The following is a 24,742-nucleotide window of genomic DNA, read 5'->3' on the forward strand; positions in this document are numbered from 1 at the left end:
TCTCACTTTTTGTAACCATCATGAGAGCGTGGCCTCTGCAAGCCCTATGATTTGAAGAATGACGAGTTTCACGCTGAGAACTTGAGTGCACTAAAAGCAGCTAAATGTTGTTGTGGAAATAAATCCGAACTGAACTCCATTTCTCACAGCTTGAACTCATCAGTTTTCCTTAAAATGAAAATTGCAAATATGTTCAAACAAGAAAAAAGTTTTTCTGGTAGTAGTTGTGTTTTGTGATCCATCAGTACAGGTAGGTGCAGTAGAAGCATCTTATGAGTAAAGATACTAACATATTAAGATGCAGGAAGCTAACACTTCTGTTAGTAGAAAAATTTATAATTTTCTGAAATTACTTGTTGGAAAACCCCCTGTGCACTAAGGATTGTTTAAGTCAGAGAAGTCTATCTAAAGTGCACTTGAAGTGCACTGGGATGGACTTGGAAAAAAATGCTTTACTTCATCTGCAAGTGCTTGCTAACACAAAGATTAACAATTTGAGAACACAGGCCCATGCCTTGGTTCTCTAGGGCTGAACTGTAACTCTAGTTTAAAAATGTCTGGCTGATTATTTTGAGGAACAAGAAATAATAGTGCAGGCTCTTTGTTTTGATCACAGTGTCCTCAAAATGCCTGAGTGAAGTTAAATCCACAGTATTCATTGGAGCTGTATGCATATGAAGATGGTATGTTTGATACATGCTCAGCATCTTTCAGGACAATTGACTATTGGACAGTCCATGGTCAATTTATGTAAAACACACTGGGAAGAGCACAAGCAACGTGGCTGGGCTCAGCTGAACTGTTTGGGTGTGTAAACATCATTAATAAGCTTAACGGAGTTCTTGCCACGTGGACTTGGGAAGGAGAGCATGCCTGTCTGTTTTCTGGGTGCTTCTCTGAGTTTTGCCTTGGTTAGTTGTGAGTTTTCCATCTCGAACTTACTGAGCTTAAAGTCTGGCCTTGGGGATATGATTTTCCAATTTGCTATAGCCAAACAGTTAGCAACTCCTTTGCTGTCTTCCAGATTTCTGATATTTTCTCTGGAAGAGAAACTTCTGTGGCACTGTTAATTCCTAAAATGTTTCTTTGATTTAACTGTGCAACATCAAATCAGCCATGTCAGGCAGGTAAACTGAAGTCCAAGTTATTTAAAACCAAACTCGCTCCTTCTTAAACTCAAAGAGCTTTGTTTGCCCCTCACGCCATATCAGAAGCGGCGTGTTTAGAGAGGTTGGTTTACTCATCACTTTGAATGTTTGCCAGTTGTCCTTCTGGGACCGAGGGTTTGTGCAACACTCGGGGAGTGAAAGTCTGAATGTGGTTCATTTTATCTTAGGCAGTTTTTTGGCTCTGGTGGCTCCAGTGTTGTAACACACTTAAAGGGGGAGCTTTGTCCACTGAACTGGAAAAGTCATAGCCAGTCTGTGTCTTGTTTCTCACCATGTGAGGCCAACTAAATTTTGACAACAGCATGGTGGTCTGGATTTTGGAACATGGTTTTGTTTTTACTGATTGAGTGACTTTGAACAAGTCACTCTCTAATTCTGGGTTTGTAAAATTGTGATAAAGAAGTATGTCTACCTTGTAGATATTGGGTTAGAAAAATGGTTCTTGGACAAAAGAAAGGATTTATGATCCTTGGATGAAATGTGGTAGGTAAAATGCAAAGCAGCATTATTCTGAGCCTTTTTTTTTTTTTTTTTTAAATAACAAGCAAGATTATTCTAGCGTGCAATGGGATAGTCAGCTCTAGCATATCATGGCATGCTGAAACATATGTCTGCTATGTATGGTTACCAGGTTAGCTTCTGTGTACGGCTTGACGCAAAGCCTGCTGGTGGGGGTCTCACTGAGTCAGGAGGGCATCTGGTCAAGGGATGTTTGTGTGGTGTGGTGTTTTTGTTTATTTGTGGTTGTTTTGTTTGGTTTTCTGTTTTTTGGTTTAGTTTTTTTTTTTGTTGTTGTTGTTGTTTTGTTTTTTTTTAACTTGGGGAACATATTAACTCTTACTGTGCAGCAGTTAACTCTTTTACAAACAGTGGAATTCATTAAACTTCACAGCATGCTCTAGGTAGTTGAGAAGATAATTATAGCTGCTTGCTTGGGAACAGAGCAAATACCCTTCAGAAGGTGGGCTTTTCAGGTGCTGACTTGTTTATATTTCTGTTTGCCTCTGGCATGGTTTCTGGCAGATTTATCTTTTTTTTATTATCATGCCAGAAAACAGCCTTTGAAATATGCAGTTTTATGGTAGCTTAGCAGTCTCCCCATCTGTCTCACTGTTCAAATTTGAATTTATTAACTCTTTTAAAATGAAAAGTTCATAACTTTCATTAGTATGCTTGTATTCTGTAATGCTCAACTATTAAACTGGGCATAGAACATCAATATTAGTGATTTTTGCATTGAGATTATCTGTGTGGCTTCTCTGCATATGTAGAGTAAGTCTGGTGAAAGTTGCAGCTACAATGATGACTCTGCATCAAAACTTTCACTGTGAACAACTATAGGAATTTTAAATTGTTACTGTTACTGTACTCCTTCACTGATATTAATAACATGTAGGAGGTTGCAGAGTTCGAGCTAGAGTTTCAGAGAACCCAATGGATAAGAAAATTGAATCCTTGTTGAACCTGATGTTAAGATTCCAGCTTGGCTGTTACTTCAACGTGTAAAAGCAAATGCATCCAGAAGATGACCCATGCACATGTAGCCAGAGATGTGAACTGACCATTGATCTGTTGGTCACCCTTCCATTTTGCAAGCCAGAATTGCTTGCTTATGGTTTAGAAATGAATTTTGCCTTGTTCTGCCTGTGCCATCTCTCCACGTCATGTGTGTTGCTTGATGGGTCTTCTATTTTCTGCTTAGCAGACCTCTGGGAAATGAAAAGAGAAGCTCACACTTCATGGGAGTAATCTAAAATACCTCTTTTTTTGTTTGTTTGTTTGTTTGGTTTTTTTTTGCCATCGGCTTTCTCCTTAATGATAATCCATGAACTCTAGAAATGCAACTCTCTAGAGGCCAGCTTTTCATGTTTGCAAGTCATAATTTAAGCACTTATACATTCCCACAGATTTTTATGGTGGTGATGAGTAATTATGCTCTTCACCTGAAATCTTTCCGGTACAGGTTGTTTTCAAGCAACACAAATAACAAACATGATCCATTTGGAAATGGTCACTGCTGGATATGACTCTCAGCAGCTGTCCCCACTGGAAACTTCAGGTTTATATATGCTCCAGTGGTGCATTGACTTCACACAATGGTGAGCGTAGCTTCACTCATTTTTAGTTGCTTGCTTACAACATAATTATAAATTTTGACAGCTTTTGAATGGGAGTGAAGAGATGGTAGGAGGCAAAGATATGACAGAGAAGTTAGTGACTGCACAAAAATCTGCATTTCTCAAAGTTAAAAACAAACAAAACCATGTCTGCTGATGGGTTCAAAAAGGAGTAACTCTGACCACTCTTTCTTTGAATGTTATCAATTCATGGTTCCCCTTTCAGTAGAATCCCTCATTAGACATCTGTTCATAGTCTCTACTTGTTTGTATTTTGCACTGAGCTGCATTGTTTTCTCGATGGAGTGGAGCGCCGACAGACACAGCTCAGGACTGGGCTGACTCCTGTGCAGAAAAGCAACCCCCAGCACAAAGCAGACATGACAGTAAATATATCTCCTTGTTCAAGGGCAGACAGCGTTTAACATAGTGCGGTTCTTCCAGCTGGCAAAAGATAGCACAGGTAGGGAAAGTAAAAAAACTGGGATGAAGGAAAGAAGTAATAAGACAAGGGTATTCAGGCAGTTTGTGCTCTGTGGGAAACAGTAATGAATTGCAGGAATGAAATACAGTCTGCTTTTGGTTGCCTTGCTGAATGTGTGGCTGTAGAGCAGGAATACTATTGGGCAGACCCTTTAGATTTATTTAATAGGTACAGGAAAAATGGATTTTGAGAAATTGATAACTTGCACAGTGTCCTTATGCTTTGAGATAAACAAATACATCGTAATTTAATTGTTCCGTAAATTTTTTTTGCAGGGCCTAATTTTTTTTCTAGCAGCACTGCTTTTATGTAATAAAGTTCTGTAAAATGTTAGTGCCTTATTCAATACATACATGAGAAGTCCTGCTCTGTTTATTTTAGTTCATGAAAATTGTCACTTATCACACCCTTTTCTTCTTTTTCGTGGTTTGAGATGTAACTTGGAAAAATGCTATCTGTTGATTGAAGTTACTTGCAGGATTAAAACAGTGCTAAATAATTGCTCACAGATCTAGACCACATAACCACTTAGTGAAGACACAAACATTGTAACTGAAAACGTTTAAAATCAAGCTTGGAGCATATAATACACAATTCTGAAATAACATGTACATGGTCTTAAAAATAATTTTGATGGTAGTTGTACTTCTGCATACTACAATCTTAAAGAATGTTAAATTCTTTATATTTGGTGGAATGGGAAATTTAGAACACTTGTTATACTGTGGTTTGAAAGTATGTGTCACGAGAACTATGTCAAGTTTGGGGGTTATTTGCATACAGTTATCACACTGTAGTCCAAGTGAATGTGTGAGATACACCTGGGGACTGTTGCTTTGTGCTGAGGGTGTCTGTCCTGCTCTCCAGGAAATAATGTTATGCAACTTCTTGCATTTTTGAATTATTTTACATTACTAAATGTCACAGTGATAATAAATCACTCATAATCCATCGCATACCTAGGCTGAGTTTTGTAGTGTTTCAGTATGCTTGTAGATGATTTTATGTACATCTATTGAAATATGATGAGTTGCTTCCTCAGAGCGAACTTGTGATCTTTCTGCTTGTGTATTCTTAAAACAGTGTAGCAACTACCTGCTCTGGTTTTTGGTGTTAAGTGGAAAGCTGATGATGGTGATCTTCAATGGGGAAAACCAGCTTCAGGTTCTCTTGGGAGAGCATTTAGGAAGTCAGCGTGTACAGTACTGTAATTCAGTCATCTTGAATCATCCCAGATTGGCAGCCTGTCGGGAATGGGTTCCAGTAGCACTTGTGAGACTTGAAGGCAGAGTGCCAGATCTCCTGGATGTTGGTTCCAGTAGCACTTGTGAGACTTGAAGCAGAGTGCCAGATCTCCTGGACGTTGCCATATCACTAAACATTTCATGTAATCTTGTCTACCCCCCATACCTTGCCTTCCCGGCCATCCTTCTTCACATCCCTTCTGCTCTACTCGTTCCTGTATCACCTGCTGCTTCTGGCTCACGCTGGTGTGCTCTGTTTTCCCTTTCTTCGCCTGGAGCACCCGAGTGCTGGTAGTGGCTGACAGACCAACCTCTGTCAACATGCTCTTTGATTACTTACTTACTTACTTACCTACCTATTTATTTATTTATTTATTTATTTATTAATTATTATTATTATTATTATTATTATTATTATTATTATTATTATTATTATTATTATTAATGATGCTCCGTTCCTCATCCACCTCCAAAAAAAAACCTCAGGAAAATACAATGCACAAAAATCTTGGTCTAAATGGACAGCACTCTGACACAGAGTACTGAAGATTCCTTGTTAAGTGTCTTTGTATCTGGCACATTAACAGCAAGGGTAGGTTTGACTAGCCTTCTACCTGTGTAAAGCAATTCAGAACTAAAACAATAAAGTGCTGAACTTGTAGCAAAAGTGCCTGAAGTAGTCTTTGAAGCATTCTTTGGAAATGTTCATGCAATCTCTGCTGCTGGGAATGGGGAACAAAGGAAAAAAGGCAACTCAGAATGAGTGACTTGAAGTGCTAAAGTCTTTCTAAATATGGATTTTTTAATGAAAAATGGTTGAATGAGAAGTCCTCTCTGAGTTTCAGCTTTCAATTAATTAATTAATTAGACTTTTACTTAATAGTTACATCATCTTTGTTGAAGTTAGCATAACAAGTAGCTTTTTGAATAAAAGTGAAAAATGCTTGCAATGGTTTTTCATCCAACTACCAGCACATATTTATATACCCTGTTATACAGTAGCATGTTTTGTTTTATATCAGTAATGCTTGATTAATTTAAAACAACTTCTTTGGATCTGGGGGTTTTTGTTCCTTCTTTCTTTTCTTCCTCCAGTGTAAAAGTGGATTAAATGTTTGACGGGTTGGAATGGAGATCAGATGTGGTAACACAGAATGCTGTTAGCTAGGGAGGTTAAAGGATTCACAGTAAAGACTTAAAGTATAATAATTCTTTTACTGCCCCTTCAGCCCACTTGGTCTTTATCTAGATATGTGCTACTGTAAGAAGTGGATAGTAACTAACCAGGTAGGTATGAGGAAATTTAGTATTTTAAAAGGCACTTGAAAATTGAAGTGAAAGGTATTGTATCTTAATTAAACATACTCTATTGCTGCTGGAAAATTAATGTTTTAATGGTCATAGTGTTTACTTCACCCCAGTTACAGGATGTTGAAGGTATAAAATACACTGTTAGAGAAGGTATTTGGTGGCTGTACTAGCTGTGTCCCTGTAGGTGGATTCTGTACACAGCATTACAAAGGCCTTTATTTGTGTTGCTTGCTTATTGAGGGTTTTTTGTTTGTCATTCCTTTCTCAAGCTGCTCATGAGTACTTAAGACCCTATTTCAAGGTAAAGGAGAACATGTGAGAAAAAACACAAATCAGATAAAGCAGATGTTCTTAATTAGTACAGGAAGAGTTCAAGGTCTCTTAAATTTGTCTAATAAACTTAAGATAATAAATCAGATCATAATGTGTTTGACATGAGAACATACTAAACATGCAAATGTAGACTGACATGACCTCTTACTTAGTTTTACCAGTTGATCTTAGAATTTTTTTGTCTGAGGCTTGCTAATATATATTATTACAACCCTGTTAAGAGAGGCTATGACTCTGTTTCATTTTCATATAACACTTCACGAAGTACTCTTCTGCTCCGTGTACGAAGTTAGTTCTTCCTTAATGTCTAGTCACAGAATCACAGAATGGTTTTGGTTGGAAGGGACCTTGAAGCTCATCTAGTCCAATCCCCTGCAATGAGCAGGGACACCTTCAACTAGATCAGGTTGCTCAGAGCCCCATCCAGCCTGGCCTTTATTGTCTTCAGGGATGGGGCATCTGCCACCTCTCTGGGCAATGAGTCTGATGAAAGGGTTCCCAGCTCACAGTGGGTTTCACATGTAAATGCTTCCAGGTGTGAGCTGGTGAGCAGTGTTTCAGCAGCTGTCCACCTTGCAGCCAAGGTATGGGGTTGCCTCCTTCCATGTTACTATTGCAAATTGCTGAATTGTTTAATACTGACAGATCCACTTTGTTGTGAAGTAATGAATTCTGACTGGCTTGTGTGAATTCTTCAGCCGGGACACAGTCAGTTAGTGCCCCCAGAAAGCTTCACCTTTGAGGCCTCAGTTCTAAGGCAAATTGGCATAAATTCGTTTCTACAATAGTTCAGTGCTAATGTATCACAGGTCTTGGGGAAGAAGAACACAAATGCTGAAAATTTGCATTCAAAATAAGAAGGGAATTGATTGTTCATTGTTTAAAAGGTCTTTCTGGCAAACTACAAATTGATTTCAGCTTTTGCTGTGTTTCTTGCAGTTATTAATTGAGTACATAGAATATTATACTCTTTCTGAATTAGATAGTGTGTTTGTATGAAGAAGTTACTTTTCTCTTTTTCACTCTTCACGGTCATGGAAGTGTGTGTGGACATAATATACTTGGCAAAAGGAAGATTTCCGTTATCTACTACATTTTATAACTAAAACTTTACATATGCCATGAATTGTTTTTTAATGTGGTAGTATATTTGTGCTTCCTTAGATTTCTCAGAGCTCAATTTGATTCTTATTTAGAGAGCAATACCCGTTAGTGAATCTCTGTTGTTCTGGTACGTAGGAGCTTTTGTTTTGATAATGATATCTTCTAATAGCAGAGTTCAAGATCAAATGTTGACCTTCATAACCACAGTTCAAGATTATCTGATCTCTGTCATGAGTCTTTGGTCTATTCAGCACATTCAATTTATTGTAAATACTGCCTGGATAGAAATGAGGCCAGATTTTCCAGAGGCTCCCAATACAAGAGTTAGATTTCTGTGTTTTATGTGGGCTGACTTTCCAGCTTTTACTTCTCCTGCTTGAGATAAGTTTGCTCTATCAGAAGTCTTTGTGGAGGTAATGGTGTCTGAAATCCTGCATCAATAACCCCAGGTTTTTGAGAGGAATAGTGTGAACTAATAATGTTCAGATGGTTGTTGGTAATTGCTCTATTCTAGGAATGGTTGTTGATTCTTTAGAATGCGTAGTCATTAATGTTGTATTGGCCATTTGACTGTGTTAAATCATTAATTTAAACTGGTTTGGGGTAACAGAAGTAACAAAAAGATGAACTTTTGGGGTTTACTACCTGGGACAATTTCAAGTTTTGTGCTGCTCCACTGTTTCTAGTTGCTGCAGGTGGTGCTTAAAAATTCTTAATACCATAAAATGGTGTTTGTATTTCTTGTGAAATGGTATAGTGTCTTTGGAAGATTTTCAAAATAGTACTTGTTAGATGTGCATTGGAAGCCGCTGGGAATATTTAGCCAGTTAGTTTCTCAGGCACGTAATTTTTAAGGCAAAAATCTGATTGTTTTTCTTGCAAAGTAAATTACTTGTTAAATAACTGAAACAGGGCAGCTGAACTATCAGTCTGTAATTCCATTAGTTTTGTTCTTTACCAAGAACATTTTTTTTCTTTTTTTTTTTTTTTTTTTTTTTTTTTAAAAAAAACCTTAGACAAACAGTGGTTTCCTGAGCTTCTAGAGAGAAATTTTCTTCTGTCTTCAAGTAAAGCCATGATCTGTGGTGATTTGATGAGAATTTAGTAAATTAATATCATATGATCATATGATCTGTTTTTCAATATAGCTCTTTCACTGAATTTGGTATGCCCCTCACTATTTTTGGGCCATTATCATAGCAAACAGTGGTGACTGTCAGTAGAACTGGGGAGCTCTGCTTCTCTCCCCTGCCTCCCTCCCACTATGAGTGGCGAAGAGTCCTTGTCCAGAGTCACTTCTACTTCACTCTTCCAGGAATTCTGCTTGTAAACAGAGATGTATCTTGCTCCCCACTGCCATTGATGAGCTTTCCCTGGGAATGCAAACAAACTGGTTTTGCTATTTTTATACACAACAGATGGGCAACTTGTGCTGGAGGGAGATCTGCTTGACAAATGGAAGTTCAGTGTAACAAGGTGCCTTCCTACGCAACTATTTGTCCCTCCGACCTGCTTGGACTGTTCATCTGGTTTCCCAACTGAGCAGTGTTTTTCAGAGAACTTTGAACATTTCATTTAAGTGTGTCTATATTTTAACCATAAACATTGTTCTACCCAAAGTGAGATGATATTTATTCTTGAACTGTGTTGGGTAAAGATGAAATCATAAATCGATTTCAAATGGATAGTTTGATAAGGATTAGTGACTGTGCGGAGCTGATTCTCTTCAGTGGAGATTATATCAGTAAATAATGTGTTTAACATTCAAAAAGAACTAAACAAACAGTCCACATTTATCTTCTCAGATAACCTTACCTAAGTTGAGGTGTGTGTGGGAACAGTTCCTTAGTTAGTCCACAATTGTGTACTCAAGGAAGGTGGGGAATATGGAATAAAGGCCTAATTAGATGATAGGGTAGATATTTTTTAGGTATATGTAGGAAATGAAGGGAAGAAGTGTAAAATCATACAAAATGAGGGTTGCATAGCCTAGATTTTTAGCAAAGAGAAGCTAGCGTTATCAAGTGAATATCTGTGGTAGGGAACTGTAAGGATAAGGGGGATGCTAGGTACCTTAGAAATGGAAAGAGAGATCCTACCAATTTTAAAGTGGCACTAATATACATATTTATATAAAGCTTATAAATCTGCTAGGGTTTTAAAAATGCCATAGGCTGTGGTAATAATTGGGGATGCCAAATTTAACAAATCTTGGAATGCTGAGAAAATTGCATCAGACCAAGAGAATGCTAATATTGGGTCAGTACTAAAAGAAACAATACCAATAACCAAGCATGATGCTCCAGCCTGTTAATTTAATCAGAAGCTCTCTTTATCCTAGAGAGAACTGTATGCTAGGCGTGAGATATGAGAGCATAATTTATAGTCCATAGAGGAAAGAGTTGTTGATAATCACAGAAAAAGCATCCGGTGTTGCTTGGGCTTATACAGAACTGCCAGTCTGCTATTTATGCTCTTTCAGAAATACTGGCCAATGGCTGAGTGGCAGGTGGAGTTCTGCATTCACAGGAGGGAGGATACAGATAGCTGGGAAGTCTGAGAGCAACAGGAAATATAATATATGACTTAAAACAGCTCACAAGTGCTTTTTGTGGTATGGTTGCGGATTGATGTGTGTGTTAGAATCACAGAATCATTTCAGTTGGAAGAGACCCTCAGGATCATTGAGTCCAACCATAACCTAACTCTGGCACTAAACCAGGTCCCTAAGAGCCTTGTCTAAATGACTTTTAAACACCTCCAGGGATGGTGACTCCACCACTTCCCTGGGCAGCCTGTTCCAATGCCTGACGACCCTTTCCATTAAAATTTTTTACCTAATATCCAGTCTGAACCTCCCCTGGCACAACCTGAGGCCATTTCCTCTTGTCATACCACTTGCTACTTGGGAGAAGAGACCAGCCCACTCCATGCTACAACCTCCTTTCAGGCAGTTGTAGACAGTGATCAGGTCTCCCCTCAGCCTCCTTTTCTTCAGGCTGAACAGCCCCAGCTCCCTCAGCCGCTCCTCATCAGACTCGTGCTCCAGACCCCTCACCAGCTTCATTGCCCTTCTCTGAACCCTCTCCAGCACCTCAGTTTCCTTATGATGAGGGGCTCAAAACTGAACACAGGATTTGAGGTACGGCCTCACCAGTGCTGAGTACAGTGGCACAATCACTTCTCTAGTCCTGACACAAGCCAGGGTGCTGTTGGCCTTTTTGGCCACTTGGGCACACTGGTGGCTTGTGTTCAGCTGCTGTCAATCAACACCCCCAGATCCCTTTCTGCCAGGCAGCTTTCCAGCCACTCTTCCCTGACCCTGTAGCGCTGCCTGGGGTTGTTGTGACCCAAGTGCAGGACCCGGCACTTGGCCTTCTTGAACCTCATACAATTGGCCTCAGCCCAATGATCCAGCTGGTCCAGATCCCTCTTTATGGCCTTCCTACCCTCCAGCAGATCAACAGTCACACCCAGCTTTGGTGTCACCTGCAAATTTACTGAGGATGCACTCAATCCCCTCATGCAGATCATGGATAAAAGGATTAAAAAGAACTGGCCCCAGTACTGAGCTCTGGGGAGCACCACTGTTGTATGGACTAGATAAATTCTGGAAGATGATGGTTGGGTTAGATACTGACTATAGTCCATAGCTTCAGTGGTGATTTCTCTAAATTAGCACTATATGACTTCCTTTAGTAGTAACATACAGCAAACACCGTTCTGGGGAAACTGCTGACATTTTCAGTAGTTTCTTTTCCAGTTATTCATCCCTTTTATGATACCCAGTTCTGCAGAAAGAAAATTCATAATAAAACCCAGAACATTTTGGGTTGTATTGGTCAATATTAAATCCAATAAATGTGCTGGGAATTCTCTTAGTAACTGGATGTGGAATACCAGTAGAGTGAGAATGGTTTGTAGAATTAAACTGCATAGTATGTAAAAAATGTATGTAAAAAAATTTTGCCAATTTTGATGTCAAGGTCAAATGCACATGGTTTAGACTACAGAACAAGAAATGAAGGAGTTGGAATTTTAAAATTTATAACTTTTGAGAGTTATGTGCAAACTCTCAAATTATTCATGTCCTTTTAGAGCTTGAGCAGTCCTTTTGAATATTATAACTCATTGTGAACACCACACTTGCTCTGGTTTTGTGCTTTAAAATTGATAAAGCTAATGTATGAATAGTAAAATATTTATCTGCTTACTTTTTCTTCTGGGTTTCTTTTTAAAGCAAAAGTTGTTATAGGCACAGTTTGATATAAGTTTGCTGTAGCAAATAATTCTTTTGTATTTTTGTGTTTACTAATTTGGTCTGTACTATTGACACTAATTTTCCGATAGTGAAGACATTTCAAACTGGGTGGAAACAGTTTATCCATCTCAGTGTTGTTTTAGATACAACTATTTCCATAGGGAAATAACTTCGAAAATTAGTATAATAGTGCAATATCTCTAAGCTAACCTTGCTTTATACATAGCATCTTGTCTGAGTCTGCCCAATTCCTGTTGAGGAAAGATGCTCTTGTATATAAAATCAGAAAACTTTTTCAGAAAGTAGTAAATACTGGAAGAAATAATAGAATAAGTTGGTATTCTGTAAATTGATATATATCGTGAATGGAGGCAAAAAGAGTAATTTTTGGTATGCTCATGGGAGTAGGGAGGGAGAATGCACTTGTAATAGCATTTTAAGGAGAGTGCATCAGGACTGAGGGCCCTCAGGTCTTCTGAAGGTCATCAGAGTAGATCTGACCTTCACTTGACCATGATCAGAGCACAGAACAGGGTAAGAGCTTTAATTAAAAAATATAATTAAATAACAGGGAAAGTAAGCAGTGCAGCACTGTCTAGCTTTATGGAAAATGATTATTAAAACCAGGTAAGCAACCTAAGATGTTTGCTCCTATAGTGTTTTATACTGTTAAATCTAGGATCCCTTAAAAAAAAAAAAAAAAAAAAAAAAATCCATCAGGTTGAGCTGCTGGTAACAGCAATGCAGAACATAACTTTTTATTTCTGTTATTGTGTTGTGTATTTTGAGATAAGTATGCATATAATGTATTTAATTACACGCCTACTGTCCCTTACTGAAGAATTTAACCTGCCTTCTGCTAATACAGGTAGGCCCATATCCTGCAGATATAGAGTTTTCTATAATCTTAAATAAGGTTAACATGCACTTTGCTCCTCTGAGTTCTGAGAAACCTGGAATGTTTTGTCTGATAGCAAGAGATGTGAAAAGTTGATGAATGGGGTTCAGATTTTGAAAGCAGCTTCAGGGAGCACAGTGCTCAATTTCCCAATCTGAGCTTTATTTAAAAAGAAAGTTCTGATACTCCCTGGCACCTGTTTAAAAACAAATTCCTGCTTGATGACAGGGGAAGGTCTTCCTGTGTGTAGACTGTAGCGAATAAAGGCTCAATCACTGTAAAAATTACCTATTTAGCACTTTGAATCTTTGTATATAGGCTATGGTAGGAAAAAATAATGATGTTTATTAACAAAGCAGTATTTCAAAGAAAACATATTGCATACTTAAGTGCAATCAGTCTGAAAAATGTACTTGAGTCACTATGGAAATTTGGAAGAAAAGGATGAGAAATCTTTAAAGTGGATTCCAGAGGCGTGAGTTGTGCAGTTAGCATTTTTCCCATCCTCTCGTAATTCTGTGGTGTTTGAGAACTGCAGAACAAGATTTCTTTGAAACTCCTAGTAGGAGCAGATGGATTTCTTTTCCAAAGTTTCATGACAGGATGATAATTTCCAGTGAGATTCAGTAGAATTCTGAGCTGCATTAAGTGGGCTTAATGCAGAGCATTGCATTATTTAGTATCATTTCCTGATGTAAGGTGTCTTGAAGTCTGCAGAGATGTGTATTGCATTAAAAACAGAAAGAAATTAGAAATATTAACCAGTTGCATAGCAAATGCAGCTTGAGCAATTAGTGTTACTTAGAGGTATTTAAAGGTTGGTGATATTATTATTAGTATTCATATCTGTTTATATGTCACAGGGAAACTTGAATGTTACAGCTTTTGCATGAATTTACTGTATGTATGAAGTCCAGGGAAGAGAGCTTTGACACTGAGGGCCTTTTTCATTAGATCATTAGTAAGGGCATAAATCTATTGTACAAAGATTTGGGAGCCTCAGGAACATGGAGCCAGAATGTGCCTCTGTTACCTTGTACAGACCTGTGCGTGATCATTCATCAGAAACGGGACTGAGAAAAAGGTTACAGAAACTTTGTCTGTAAAGCACCTACCTCATTTTGCACAGGACTTGCAGATTAACCTTTAAAAATTATTCAGTACTCTCATGGCAGATTATTATCTTTAAAAAGCCACTGATGAATAGCATATTGCAATGAGGCCTTTCTGCTGACAGTACTGGTAACTGGGATGGGAAATAAAACTGTGAAATCCTGGTAAATTGTTGTATGTGGTTTACTGTGCTCAAGTAGATACTACCACTGATTATATGCTATGAACTTAGTACTGTGTAGTATTAGAGCCTGCTTACTCTTCAAAAATAGAATATTCCTTCTGTATGTATGTACAGGTAAAGAGGTGCTATAAAGATGGTACTTTTAATCTATGAGAAATAAGATTTATGGAAAATCTGGATGAAAAGGAAATAGAGCTTTGGGAGTAAAGTAGTAGTTCTCAAGGGCATGTATTTATATCCAAGCCACACAGGATTGCTCTTTGTTAAAAATGTTTAGTGTTAAGACATAAGAGCTAACGTTTGTTGCTCAAATCCTTTAAATTGTTCTGAACTTTCAGATATGCATGTGACCTAAAACTTTCATGAGCCCCTGCATTTATTATTGTCTCATTTCATAGATGCCTGGCAGTGTATTAAACTTCTAGAATATTATCTATTGTGAAAACTTGTAGAATGATATCTCGGTTATTTTAGGAAGCATTCTTAGACAAGCTAATATGCTTAGAGAAATTACCCCTTCAACTCTGATAGAAGTTACAATTTTTAGCTCTTTAAATAATACATTTTGAACTAGATTTACATGACTAAATTGGTATTAATCTCTTAGAGCTACTTCTGGGGCTTGTCTCTTTCTGTGCCTTCTCTCAGCACCCTCCCTGCAAATGTTTTCCCAACCATACACATCAAAAAGCCTAAACCAGAATGGAAGCAAGTGTGCTGCATAAATTGTTAGTGACAAGCAGATGTAGCTGCTCAGATCAGTCCCACTTCACAGTGGGAGTGCACTAAAACCATCGTACCCCGCTTGATGCACTCTTGAGCTTCTTGGTTTCTAATAGCATCTTCTCCCTTCCTATGCTTAACCATCAGTGACAACAACCAAGTGGAGAGTTTTTCCAGCAGTGTACAGGCAAAAGCAAAGTGCAGTCATCGTTCAGGTCACCTGGGAATTTCATTTTTGTTTTGATAGTGTGATTAAAACTGCCTGAGTAGAAAAAGACAAACTCATGTTTCTTCTCTTGAAGTTTGATTAGGTTCTTAACTAATTGTCATACACTATTGAATCTGTACATGTAACCACAGACTCAAAGCTTTAGTCTCTTAAGAAAATAAAATAGTAATCTCTCTTCAGTTTGTATTGCAGCGTGTGGTGCAAAGCCCTTCTAAAGCGTCAAGTTAAAGCGGTGTAGGAGTCTGTTGCTTTCAGGAGCCGTGATGAATTTGTGTGAGTGTAGAAGCACTAAGATTTTTCTACCAATACAGAAACAAGATTTTTCCATCTATCAAACACGTATGCCAAAATGCAGTCCATGGAGAATTGTTTGAATCTTTACCATTCTTTTAGGTGTGGTATAGAACAATGAAAAATTAAAGATGTTAATGAAGACTTAGTTAACATAGCTTCATAATCTGTTTGGATTAGGTTGTTGACTAAGTAGCCCGCTGCAAAGAATGAGAGATGTGTGGTGAGGACCAAGGAACATGAATGTCATGAGTCTAGCACATAGGAGGCTAGTGGGTAACCTAACCCCAGTCTGTAATAGCTTGAAAGGCAACTGCAAAGGTGATGGAACCAAGCTCCTCTTGAGTGGACCAGAAGACATAACAAGTGGCAGGAAGCTTTCCAGCCTCATCTGGGTGATGAGGTTGTCAGTGGTCCACCTGAGAGTGGGAGGTTAGGCTAAATGACCTCTAGATGTCCTTTCCAACCTACATTTCCCTGATTCTATAAAGACAAGTTTAAACAGGAAGGATAAGAGATAGTGTGTTGTATAGTTTATGACTTCTATTACTGTTCAGATACTATGATAAAGAACAGGAATTAAATACAACAGTCCTCATCTCTTTAGATTAGGAAGAGTTGACCGGGCTTTACTGGAAGAGCTTAGTGAATTAAAACAGAGTAAAAGGTTAGTAAGAATGTGATGCAGTGAATGAAGGTTCTAGTATTTAGGAGCTAAACCTCCTTTTTTGTTTCTGCTCCATTCTTTGTTGCTCATTTCTCTTTCATCATGCCATGCTATAGTCCTTAACAATTGCAGAATTCCTGGCAAAAAATAGGCACAGTGTGGTTGGTCACATAACATTTCCAGAAAGGAAAAAAGTACAGACAGCTTACTGTTTTGAAAAATTACTTCATTGAATTTTGTTCCCTTTGTTGAATAGCTTCTGACAGTCTTCTGTGCATATATCATGAAAACTATATTTGGTGTCTCTTGACAAGATTTTAGTGGTTTCTTTTTCTTTCTTTTTTTATTTTTTTTCTTTCATGTAGTAGTCATAGCTACCTGATTTTGAGTAACAAAAAGCCTTGATGGTCAGAATTTTGTCTGCCTTTCAGGTCTGTGGCTTTTCTTCCTCAGCTGCTCTGACGGTGTTCAAGAGAAAATGAGTTGGTTCTTAGTTCCTTTGTTATCCTTGACTTTTTATCAGAATATCCCATGTCAGATGCAGCATAGAAACCTTGAGGGGTTTTGTTGTGATGACTCAGTAGAACAATGTTGTCTGTACCACATAGTGCTCTGTCTGTTTAGTCCATGTAAATTCTGCACACTTGTTTTTTGGACTTCACCTTCCTTTTCTGGTAGAACCTGGTGTATTATATTTATGGAGAGAGGAGGAAAAAAAAAAGGAGGAAAGTACTTGTAATAGTTTCTAGAACAGCAGCCTCTTGGTCTCTCTTGATGATCCTTTTTTAATTTTGTCGTAAGTCTGTTACTGAGAAGCGTATTACACCTCTAGATATCTGGGGAAAAAAATCAGATTATTTAATTTTTGTTCAACACTAATTTCATTTTTTAGCCATTGTATCAACAGGTTTTATATTACAGCCATTGGCCATGCATGTGTGTAACTTGAAGCCTGCCAGGACTTTGAACCTGAGAAGCAGTGTAGTATTTCACATATTAATTATAATAAAAGTATGGTCTAAACTACACTTCTTTTATGTTTAAAGGGATGAATCAGAACTACAAATGTGAAGATGGGAAAGGTAAAGTAGAATAAGAAGTCAGTTAAAAAAGCATAAGGGAGAGATATGACATAAATGCTATGACAGAATATTAGAGTCCTTCAGGAATATGTGTAGAAAGAACAGAGGAATGACAGAATGTCCTGAGTTGGAAGGAGCCCACAAGGATCACTGAGTCAACTCCTGTCCCTGCACAGGACAACCCCACAGTTCACACCACGTGTCTGAGGGTGTTGTCCAGTCTCTTCTTGAACACTGTCAGGCTTGGGGCCGTGACACCTCCCTGGGGAGCCTGTTCCAGTGCTCCACCAACCTCTGGTTGCACTCGAAAGAGGAAAGTAGTGGTAGAAGGTAAAGAGAAAGGACAAAATCGCTGCTGTAGATTTGGTGCTATTTCTGCTGCTTCCGAAAACTCTCTCAACAGTCTGATTTCCTTAGATTCTTGCTGAAGAAATGGTAGCACAGAACTGAAGATGTAGGAAGACAAGGCAATATTTTTTGAACCTTACTACAAACTGTCATGTCCATTCTAAAGGACATAAAGCTTCAAGGATATGCAGAAACTCTTTTGTTTTGGTTTTATGAAAGGTAATTCCAGCTTTTGGCACCTGCAGCTCTTTGGTGGTCTGGCTACCAGCAGCCTCAGCTTTTGCGGGGCTGCATCGCCAGACCTTCAATATATCTGGTACTCTGTGCCTCAGAGAAGTTCAGAGTTAGTTACTCATGCTGTCAACAGAGATCAAAAATAAAAGGAGCCGGTGTGAGGGGAGAAAAGGCAGCCAGTGCTGGGGCCGGCTGAAGTTCTGTGGGGTTTGCTGGTGCACACTTTGGGTTTCATACATGTACTTTAAACTAGTAGTAATAGGAAAATAATCATTTCTCCTTTCTTTAATCCCACAAGTAGATACATGAAATATTAATTATGGAAAACATTACCAGATATTATTTTTGTGCTGCACTTGCAGGAATTACCATAAGACCAAACAACCTGCTGAACTCAATTGTAAATCTGCCTTGGTCACAAATGGAGACATAATCTAGTCTAGCATGTCTGATTAGGAGCGTCTTGATAGGTGTTTGGTGTTTAGTATTTGCCTTGAACAAAGTTCGAGGAAAGAGATGGGGTTTTTTTTGCAGATTTTACTGAGGTATGTTAAAGGTTTTGAATGGAAAATCAGTAATAAAGGACAAACTGCAGGAAGACAACCTTACCTAAGACAGTAACTAGGCATTTGCCTAATTGTGGTCTTAAGTGAGTTAACTTCAGTGAGTAAGTAAGAATCTAAAGAGTTGTGAATATGTTATTTGAAGAATGGAGTGTAGTTAATTTTAATAGTCATCTACATGCATTGATCAAGAAAAAGTTCAGTCTAGAGTGATATTTTTTTGATTCACTGTTTCCTGGGAGGAGTGGAGGGCTGCTGCCCAGTTGTGTAGGGATGGGGTCAGGAAGGCCAAGGCACAACTGCATCTGAACTTGACAGGAGACAAAGAATAATAATAAGGGCTTCCACTGGTATGTCAGCCAGAAAAGGATGGTCAAAGAAGGTGCCTTCCACATGCCTTTGACCATGGACCTGTCCCTGACTTCTGAAGTACAATATCTATGAGTTTCTTACATCCTTTTTGCTTTTTATTCACACATGCTGCTCAGCATATTGTGACCTCAAAGGTTTCACAAGACTCGTTGAGCTCACCATAGATGAAACGTGGACTTCCCAAGAGCTTTCCCTTGACCTTTGTTTTGGCTCTACTCTACCCATTCTCCCATGAGCTAACTTAATGGAATAAAATGGTATGAAAACCCCAAATTTGGCTCAATAAGTTTCTCCCTTATGAGTGAGTTAAACAGGGCCATGGAAGGGTCCAGTGAGCTGCAGAGCTTGGAGCAGAGGAGGAGTGATACCAGGTGGCCAGAAATGAGAAAAAGAAAGTGTTGAAGAAAATTAGGAGCAGCAATAGCAGACAGGGAGGATGGGAAGCAAGCCTTTGAGGTAGTAATGAGATACTAGATTGGCTCAGAGCCTGTAAAGCCACAGTTTAATTTACCATTTGTAGTTTTTCAAACAGAAAATAGCTATGTGTTTTTATGGATTTTCAGGAATGTATTGCAGATGCTATATAGGCACCACCTCTTCATTCCAGGGATGGTGTGCTCTCTTTAAAACTTGTGGCTTCCTACTGATTAATTCAGCCGATGAGGCAGTTGAAAGGTCTTTCACACATTTGAGTCTTTAGCCAAATAACATTTATTTTTCTCCAGAGACATCATGATGACATTCCTACAGCCTGGGAAGCAGTATCCCTCCAATTCTACTTTTTATAACCTTTGGCAGCCCGATCTCATCAGATACACAGCTCATACTATATTCAGCTAGAGCTGCCTCAGCAGAACTTTTTCATATACACTAACATTTTAGACACATGTTGATTTATGGCTTCACAGCTTTCTAAAATACCTGGTAAGGGATGTTGTGGATTTTGTATAACAGAAGGTCATGAGAATGGCATGAATAGACTACACTGGTACATTGCACAATTCGATTTAGCTATATACATCTCAATGTGAAAGTCTCCAGGTTTGTGCTGGTATAACAATGTGGAGATAAAAACTGTATTTGGTAGAAATAACTTATTGATGTAAAAACTTACTCGACAGTATAGTCAGTTGTCCTGCCTAGTAGGATTCTGGTTGAAATACTTGCACGTTCATTTCAGACAAGAAAGATACTCCCTGGTTTACTTTAGCATGAGAAGTAGTTCCTCTTATTATTTTATGATCATTTCCCAACTACAAACAATGCAAAGCTTAACAAGCTCACTGTAAAGCACTTTCTCCCCTAATCTATTGCTTTTGATGAAAATTCTGCTCATGCTTTTTCTCTTACTTATATTTGACTGTCACTTACTCGTTCTGCTGCAAGCAGCCTTCTGCTCACCGTGTAAATGCTTCTTCGTTGTTTAATTCCACCAGCAATTGGTTTTGGAGGAAGAAAATTGAGTGGTTTAGGTATAATGCTTGGTTTCACATCTGGTACTCAAGCAATACCTTATGAATTGCATGTTACCTGCTGACCAGTCTGTAGTTCGCCAGTTTTGCTTGCTGCAGAGCAGACTGCTTTTGATTTCAAATGTCTTCCATGCCTTCCCGTGCAGCTGGGACACCTTGGTGAACAGTAACAGCGGCTCTCTGAAAGCCGAGAGTCATTCACGTAAGAGTTCACAGCTTATAAAGTCCCACGGGCAGCTCTGTGGAAAGTGAAGTGAGCAGTGATGATCTGGCTTCTCTTGTCTCTCTCTAGCGAAGAGCAAGTTAGCAATTACTTTCAAGGTCACTGCCTTCCATTGGAATTAGCCCATCTTATCTACTTTCTTTTTTTATTTTTTTTTTTTAAATTTATTTATTTTTTTTTTATTAATTGCTTCCCTTAGATTTGACCCTCTGGGAAAGGTCCCTAATATTTTTTCCTGTGGTGATTCCACCTTGAGTAGCTGTGTGAGTTGTGAAAAAGTGGTAGAGCACCCTGCGCTGGCTGACCTGGTTCTGACAGCATCGCTATACACACAGGGCTGATGTAGCAAAGGCCTGTAGGGGCCTTTATTGGAGGATGAGGAACATTTCTTTATCTTTGTTGTGTAGCTGACCGAATTTTCTTGAGCTCAGAAAAGTAGAGGAACCGTCATGTAAAACTGTGTGCAGAATCTTCAAGTTTGGGCAGGTTCCTAACGAAATAAAGTGCACATAAGCAAGGCAGAAGTTTCTCCCCAATCCTAGTTGCATTCTCAAATTTGCTTTGTAAAAAGCAGAATACATTGAACTTATTAAGTTTGGTAGTACAATTATAGTTCACAGTATCACAGTTGCATAGGCTATATCTGTGCAATGGCGTTGCAATGGAGTATAATCTGTGATCTCACTATGGATGTTGCATGACTCCTCTATTGTATGCAGTACTTTTGTTTGTGCCGCTGTTGTTTCTCCTTTGTTTTTTATTCCCCACCTGTTACCTAGGAAGTAGCCCGAATAATTTCTTTCTTTGAAAAAGAATTGCCTTAATTACATTTCCAGTCAGATGTGTATCTTACAGGTAGATTTTAGAAAAGTGTGTATTTCTAGAAAATATTTCCTGAGTCAATTAAATCGAAAGTTCAAGAAAAGGTTCATGTAGCTGAACAATATAAAGGGTGTATAAAAAGGAAGATGTATTCATACTACCTACTGGATTCCATGAAGTATTTTTTTCACTACTGTTCATGTTTTTGAAGGATTAAAGGCTTTTCTAACACTGTAGCCGTGATAACTAGATTTCTGAAGAATAATTTTTGTAGGCTTTTGTTAATACGAGGAGGGCTCATTAAACAATATCAAAAGGAGCTGACAGTATAGTAGTAGAATGCATATTTTGAGAAGTGGTTTCTTGAAAATGAGGCAAAAAATTTCATAATTTCTTTACAATGTTTTTTCATGTATGGTGGGCTTCACGACAGACTGTACAGTGTATTATGTATGTAATCCAAATTGACAATGATTGAAAATTTAGTTCTGACTTTTCCACTTAATTGCATTTTAAAGGAAAAACAATCTCAGTGTACAAAATTCTTTATTCTGTAGAGACCTGTACAACTTTTTTAAAAGTTAAGTGGAGGCAATGCTTATTATGAAGAATATTCAGTTTAACTTTTTTCCCACTAGCTCCAGTCATAGTCCCAGAAGATACACCAAAATGTTACAGCTGTGAAATAACATTAAAATGCCATTTAATGTGTCAAGGGAAACTTTTTTTTTTTTCCCCCTCAGATAAAAAGACTTGAATAAAATCTTTTTCTTCTGTAGTGCTCACAGGTTTTCAAATGGATAGAGACGGCTGTTGCTTGCAGCAGATTATACCAGATGCAGAGTTGCCTAGGGATGTGTACTTTGTTTGCTGGAGACAGGTCTTATTGTCTTGCCTCAAGGCATTAGGTTGAGTCTCTTAGACTATATAAGTAGTGATTTTTATCCTCTGAGTTACTGGAGTGTCACATGGTGCTATATGACATTTTTAGGTAATGCATGAAGTAGTATTTTTTTTTTTTTAATTTTTTTTTTTACTGGTTATGTAGAAGTAGGCGACCTCTATTGAAGTTTTGCAAAACCCTTAAATATTTACCACTGAAAGAAAAGAAGATTGCAGATTTAAGAGATGTGTTGCTAGGTTCCCTGCCTAAGAAATATACAAAATTAGCTTTTCATTGTAGTTCTTTATCCACAGAAATATTATCAAGGAAGAGATGAAAGGATTTGTATTTGTATTATACACCTTAGCATGCAAGTAGAGGACAAATGAGGCTCTGTATGATGAATACCTGAAGATTTCCTGAAAGCCCCACTAAAACAAAATTGAATATTTTATAGAGATTTGTTGCATTTATATTAGGTATGAGGTAATAGGCACAATACATTTTCCTGTTATTTTGCACTTATCTGTGTGTAGGATATTTAATATTTTCTTTCCAAATACCACATTTTAGTGCAGCAGCCAACACAAGGTATTTGGCAAGATGGCCTGTGATCTCCTTTAATATTACAGTTTGTGTGTTCTTGTGAGATTTCATTTGAGCTATAATTTGCGAATAAATTTGTCCCCATTATGCGTATAAAGTCAAAATTGTGAGTAGTGGAACTGTGTATGGTACCAGTCTGGTGGGATTTTTTTGTTAAACTTGCATTTGCTGGATATCTCCAGATACTTAGGGCAGCATCCTTGAGCTTGTTGGATGCCGCTTTCTCGAGGGAATTCAGTTTGGGGACAGCTTGGGCAAGCTGAAAAGTATAAAATTGCTGAAGCAATTGTGTATTTTGGATAAGATAATTTTTCTGAAAAATATTATGACGTGTCTTAGCCTGTTCCAACATAACAGGCAACACTTCATGAATCCATATATTGCTTGAGAAAATATGGATTTACAAGATTCCAGTTTGACAGAAGTCTGCCAGGAGGTTATGGTACAGTATGCAAGTGTGAAAGATCATTCTTAAAGCAACCCATAATATGTCAGACCTAGCAAATCTGCTAAAGTCATTCAGTGCTTCTCTTCTTTACTGTTTTGCACATTATAATGCAGTAGTCATGTTGGGTTAATGTGTTAATGGATGATCTTCAAAGTTTAATGGACATAAGCAGGTTTTGCATCTCACAGTTTTGTATGGAGCTAATAGTTTTGTGCAGGGCTCCCTGTAGTTTCAAGATTCAGTGACAGCTTGGTATTCAGTATTGAATTCAAAGTGAGTCAAAATATTACTAATGAAATGAACAGTGTTAACCATTTAGTTTTAGTGTTTTGATTTCCTGTTTTGTGCTGAGCTAGCATCAAAGCTAAGGAGTCATGTAAATTAGCATCCAGACAAATGTTTCTCTGCCAAAGGCAAGCACTTAAAGCTTGAAAATGCTCGAAACGATTTTAAGTAAACATGTACTTAAATATTTTTAAGTAAATGGACATTTAAAATTAAACATTCCGAAGTAAACGTCAGAACACTGACGTAACTGATTGTTTCTGACTGATACTATGTAAATGCTTATGTTGTAGGCTACCGGGTCCTGTCTGCATCAGCTGTCCCTTGCATTTGGTGTAACTTTTCTTGAACTGCACTTAATATCTGTGCCCCATTTTTCTTCACCCAGCTTCTCTGCTATCGTTGTGGAAAATAAAGGTTAACTGAACTTGATTAGGGCTTTCAAGATTGTACTTTTGTCCAAGATGCACAGTGGTGGTGGCCTCTGTAGACACTCCCCGTACTGAGCCATGTGTGCTGTAGCCTGAGAGTTTCATAGTGGCTTCTTTTGGTGTTTCGGTTTGTTTGAGGTTCAAACATCTACAAGCTGCTTCCAGTTTGGGAATGTTTTCATTGTGGTTGCTTTCCTGTGTCACATGAACAATATGACTGCTTGTTGAAAATGATCAGTTTTCAAAATATTAACATACCATCTGTCTGTCCCTCTTTAGGAAAGCCCAAGAAGGGAAGAAGAAAGTGGTTTTAGCAGGGTGTGTTCCACAAGCCCAACCTCGTCAGGACTACCTGAAAGGCTTGAGTATTATAGGGGTATGTATCTTTATCAGTTAGAAATCAAAGGTTTTCATAAATGCTTTCAGTAGATCAGTGTCCATATATAGGCTTTGTTGACTTTCTCTTGGAAAAAGCAGCAGAGAAGCTTGGTACCTCCGCTGTTAGTCTTCTGGCATTGTACAGCACTTAAGACTTCATGCATCCAGAGTAATTTGGAAAGTGATACTGTTGGTGGAACTGAGTTCCAGTGCCATTTGTAGGCTGAAAACATCCAGGCATCATCCATCATGATGAAGATATCCATGACCATATTCTTTAAAATATCACAGCTTATTTGCTTTAGGAAGAAGAAATACACCCTTTGCTAAAATCAGTGGACGAAGTGTTAAAAGACAAGAGCATATAAATGACATGGGCCCAGCTTAGCGGTGTTTTTTTACTTCATGCTATTAAGCAAAATGGCAAATAGCAATGATTATTTTGTCTAAATTGTGGGAGTTAAATC

General features: G+C 38.2%; 1 protein-coding gene across 4 annotated transcripts in view; it reads left to right on the forward strand.

The window, feature by feature from the left end:
- CDKAL1 (CDKAL1 threonylcarbamoyladenosine tRNA methylthiotransferase) overlaps positions 1–24,742 on the forward strand; it is a 414,630-nt gene that overhangs the window by 101,031 nt on the left and 288,857 nt on the right. For all 4 annotated transcript variants that reach the window (XM_065830832.2, XM_071804627.1, XM_065830833.2 and 1 more), the window contains one exon: positions 24,177–24,273. In XM_065830832.2, coding sequence (XP_065686904.1) covers positions 24,177–24,273 — 97 coding nt within the window. The remainder of the gene's footprint in view (positions 1–24,176; positions 24,274–24,742) is intronic.

This window comes from Patagioenas fasciata, chromosome 2, assembly GCF_037038585.1.
Source record: "Patagioenas fasciata isolate bPatFas1 chromosome 2, bPatFas1.hap1, whole genome shotgun sequence".
Classification (NCBI taxonomy): Eukaryota; Metazoa; Chordata; class Aves; order Columbiformes; family Columbidae; genus Patagioenas; species Patagioenas fasciata.